This window comes from Malus sylvestris, chromosome 2 (assembly GCF_916048215.2).
Source record: "Malus sylvestris chromosome 2, drMalSylv7.2, whole genome shotgun sequence".
NCBI classification, from domain to species: Eukaryota; Viridiplantae; Streptophyta; class Magnoliopsida; order Rosales; family Rosaceae; genus Malus; species Malus sylvestris.
In genome coordinates, this window is record NC_062261.1 from 28,035,418 (window position 1) to 28,039,481 (window position 4,064).

Consider the following 4,064-nt stretch of genomic DNA (forward strand, 5'->3'; position numbering starts at 1 on the left):
GTTTGATCTCTTATCAATTGGTATTTTCTATAGGTGGCATGATGGGACAATCCCATCAAAGTTCCATCGTGTTTGAAGTGGGCTCCTCCCAGAGACATGTTCATTGTATGATATTCAAGGTTTATTTTCTGATGCAATTGCTATAGCCTATACACATTAACCACAAAATTTATTTCAAAATCTTTATTATTGGTTTTTGCATTATTTGTTGGGAAATATCCATTCCCTTATGTGCTTATAATTTTTTATGCAAGGAAAACAAGCAAGTTGGGAAATATTTGTGTTCCTTAAAAAATTATGATTACTAATTTATTTCCTTTATTTCAATGTGAATGCCGCTACATAAAATCTACTTAACTAATGGACATGACCTAGTGTTTGGCTGCGGTGAAGTTTTGGTTGGTAAGGTCCTCCTACGACTCATGTGAATCAGTTGCACAATGATTTTATTGTTCGAATTTCATCTTTTGCTTGAGTGCTTGAGTGCTTCAATGTTTGAATTAGATATTTCAAATTGTACGTGAATTGTAGTCCATTAGGGAAAATTTTATTAAAATGTAATGGATGCCTTTTGGGTAATAATGCATATCAAGACCTTTGAATTTGTTGATTCAGATGTTTGAACACGGTTGAAACTCACTATGTTGTTTTTGCAGTTTGATTATGAATTGTTAATTATAGTTGGCTAATTTTGTTACTAAGAGTTTAGGGCCAATTAACAAATCTATTGAGTGATTTGTAAGGGTCTAGAAGCAAACCTTTTGGAGAAGTTGAAGTTATTTGAAGTAAACTGATAAAATTTGACTATCATGGCCAACATGTTTTTTTTTTTACTATTGACAACTTCTCAACCATATTTACTAATTGCAAGAATTGGTTGCATTTGAAACCTGCAACATCGGGTGGACAATTTTTGCTAGTTCTAAATTAAAATTATGGACGGTTTGGATAATTGACAAAAGTTGTAGAGTAAGCTACACAAGTGCCAACTTACACAAATGATTCATGGCCGCCGAGACATTCAAATCAAGTATATAATGTGTGATGAACCCATCTTATGTTAAGTTGCTCTCCATATAACAAAAGATTGGTGCTATATCGATCCACTGTCTTATCTCCCCACCCACCTTATATTTTCACCCATCATAAAAAGTGAAAAAAATTGATAAACTCTTTCCCCACCTACCATTATTCTCAAATAGTTCTTCAATTTTTCCTTAATATAAAAAAATTATTATTATTTAAGAAAAATAACAATTATCATTAAACAAATTACTCAGCAACTCCAAATATAACCAAGAGAAGAGAGATATTTTTACCTATTTTTAGTAAACTTTGTAGAAGTAGAATATGATTGAAGTGTACAAGTAATCCTTTAAAGGGCTGCGGATAAATAGGTCAATCAAACCATAAACGAAGAATAATAAGATAATTATCCTTAAAAAAAATAGCGGAATTCATTCGGCCATTCCAAGAGCACTTTCTCATATTCTCATGAGTCGGACAATATTATGTTATTTCCAATGATTGTTTTAGTTTTATTTATGTTAATCGTTAGAGTCATAGGAATCCATTTCTTCAATCAAGAAGGAATAAATTTGGATATATTATCCAAGTACATTGCCCCTTTAGTGAACAAGAGAACGACTTTGTATAGAAACCCTCAACCCGTGTTTGTTGCTCTACTAGGCTCACAATTATTTCATTATATTTTTTAATTCAAGCTCAAAAGAATATATGTATGGAGCTATGTCAACTTGTGTACGTCTTGTTCACCAAAACAATTTCCAGAACCGTCACTACTAACACCCCCAAATTCTCAGCCAACCACACCACCACCCAGCGTTCGTCTTCAATCGCCTACCATCACAGCATCACCATGTCTCAAAAACAGCTCTGTATCCAATCTCTATCGTTTCCCAATTTGAATTCATACCACATAGGGGAGAGTGATTAAATTTGATAAGTAAATAAAGTTCATTGATTGCCAATTAGTATTACGATCTAGTGGTATTTCTCTTTACTTGTAATTGAAATGTCTTTTTGAAGAAACGATATTATCTACACTAAGGTGAGAGGGTAGGCTTATCTTCATAATGAGTTAGCAATAATGTGGTTTAAATTCGCCTTTGACGAGAATCGAATATAAAACCTCTCACTTATCATTAAAGAGAACCACTCACTTATCATTGAAGAGGAATGCATACCACTAGAACGTAGTAGTAAGTAAAAAAAAAAAACAAGTTCAGTGATTGAATAGGATAGCCCCACTGTAGTTTGGGTGGTCCCACATAGATTGCAAATTGCGAAAAATTTTTAATTGTGACCGGAATATAAATGGTACATCACGTATTTTAATAAAATTGTGAGAAATTTCATTTTTAAGTTATTAACTTTTTAGCACATATATTCCATTATTTATACAATGACACATGATGTACCACCTCGTGTATTGATCACATTGAAAAATCTTTAGCAAATTGCAATCCTTTCCCAAAACCCAATTGGAAAGGATAAGAAACAAGGCCACCGGCCTTCCAGTCCTCTTTCTCACTCAACCCAAAAAACCAGACAGCCATCATGTCAATCCTTTCCATTTCATCACCTTCTTCTTCCTCCGCTCTCCTCCCCAATGTCTCCTTCTCCTCCAAATCCTCCTCATTCCTCACCCCGCCGCTCCAAATCGCCACCCCATCGCTCGCCGTCGCAAAAAACCACAAAAACCGACTGACGGGAATAACCATGAGCATGGAGGCCGGCATTGGAGTTATGGCCACGAAGCTCGGCATGATGAGCTTCTTCGAGCCCACCGGCAAAGTCGTCCCGGTCACGGTCGTGGGTTTCAAAGAGGGCAACATCGTCACCCAGGTCAAAACCCAGGCCACCGACGGCTACGACGCCGTCCAAATCGGGTACCGGCGGGTCCGTGACCGGAAGCTAACGAAGCCCGAAATGGGTCACCTCCAGAAGGCCGGCTCGATCCCCCTTCGCCACCTCCAGGAGTTCCGGCTTCAAAACGTCCAAGGGTTCGAGCCGAACCAGAAGCTCTCGTTCGATGAGCTTTTCAACGAGGGCGACATTGTCGACGTCTCTGGAACCACAATCGGAAAGGGATTTCAGGGAGGAATCAAGCGGCACAATTTCAAGCGGGGGCAGATGACCCACGGGTCCAAGAGCCACAGAGCTCTCGGGTCTATCGGTGCCGGAACCACGCCGGGGCGGGTTTACAAGGGGAAGAAGATGCCCGGGAGAATGGGAGGAACCAAGACCAAGATTAGGAAGCTGAAGATTGTGAAGATCGATAAGGAGCTCAATGTTGTGATGATCAAAGGCGCTCTGCCTGGTAAGCCCGGAAACCTTCTCCGCATTGCTCCTGCTAAAATTGTGGGGAAGAACATTCCCAAGAGTTAGTTTGATTCCCGTTTTTGTTTAAGTTGTTTCGGTTTTGTGAATTTTTGTATCGACATTGACTCGTATGAATGTTAACTAGTGTTTTGTGAATTTATGGAAGTAGTTCACTTGATAGGAGCAAGAATAGCTGGTTTTGGTTGACTTGAATGTTAGATAGTGGAAATATGATGCTAGTCTTTTGTGAAACTATGTTTGAGTTCATTAACGCTGTTCGCGGAATATGTGATAGAAAGTTACAATTTTTGTCTTTTGGATGAATTGGGTACTCTTCGATAAACTAGGAAATCAACTAAAGAGGTGTTGTCTGTTTTTTGTTTTGTTTTGTATCATTTGTGTCAATGATATGGCTACAATGCTACAATCATATAATTTGACATGTTTGTTTAGAGCTTATTGCAATAACTTCTTTGCTGTCCATACTGAACTGTTAATTCTTCCCATGTTCGTTTCTGGTCATTGTCCTCCGTAACTTGTTAGTTCTGGTTTGTACTCAATTAGTGCGAATGGAAGTTTGTTTCTACTTTCTTGTGAACAAAAGGCATTCATTTATTATTGGTAGCATTGGTGATATATTCACCCAATTTGGAATGACTTAATCTAAATCATTTGGGGTTGAGGAAGGCTACTCTGTTGGGTGAGTTGGGTGAAGAGAG

The 4,064-nt window shown here is 38.1% G+C and overlaps 1 protein-coding gene across 1 annotated transcript; it reads left to right on the plus strand.

Annotated features, from left to right (window-relative positions):
* Positions 1-2,475: 2,475 nt before the first annotated feature.
* LOC126611720 (50S ribosomal protein L3, chloroplastic-like) lies at positions 2,476-3,501 on the plus strand. Its single transcript, XM_050280103.1, has one exon. The coding sequence runs from the start codon at positions 2,581-2,583 to the stop codon at positions 3,409-3,411; it is 831 nt and encodes a 276-aa protein (XP_050136060.1). The 5' UTR covers positions 2,476-2,580; the 3' UTR covers positions 3,412-3,501.
* Positions 3,502-4,064: the final 563 nt, after the last annotated feature.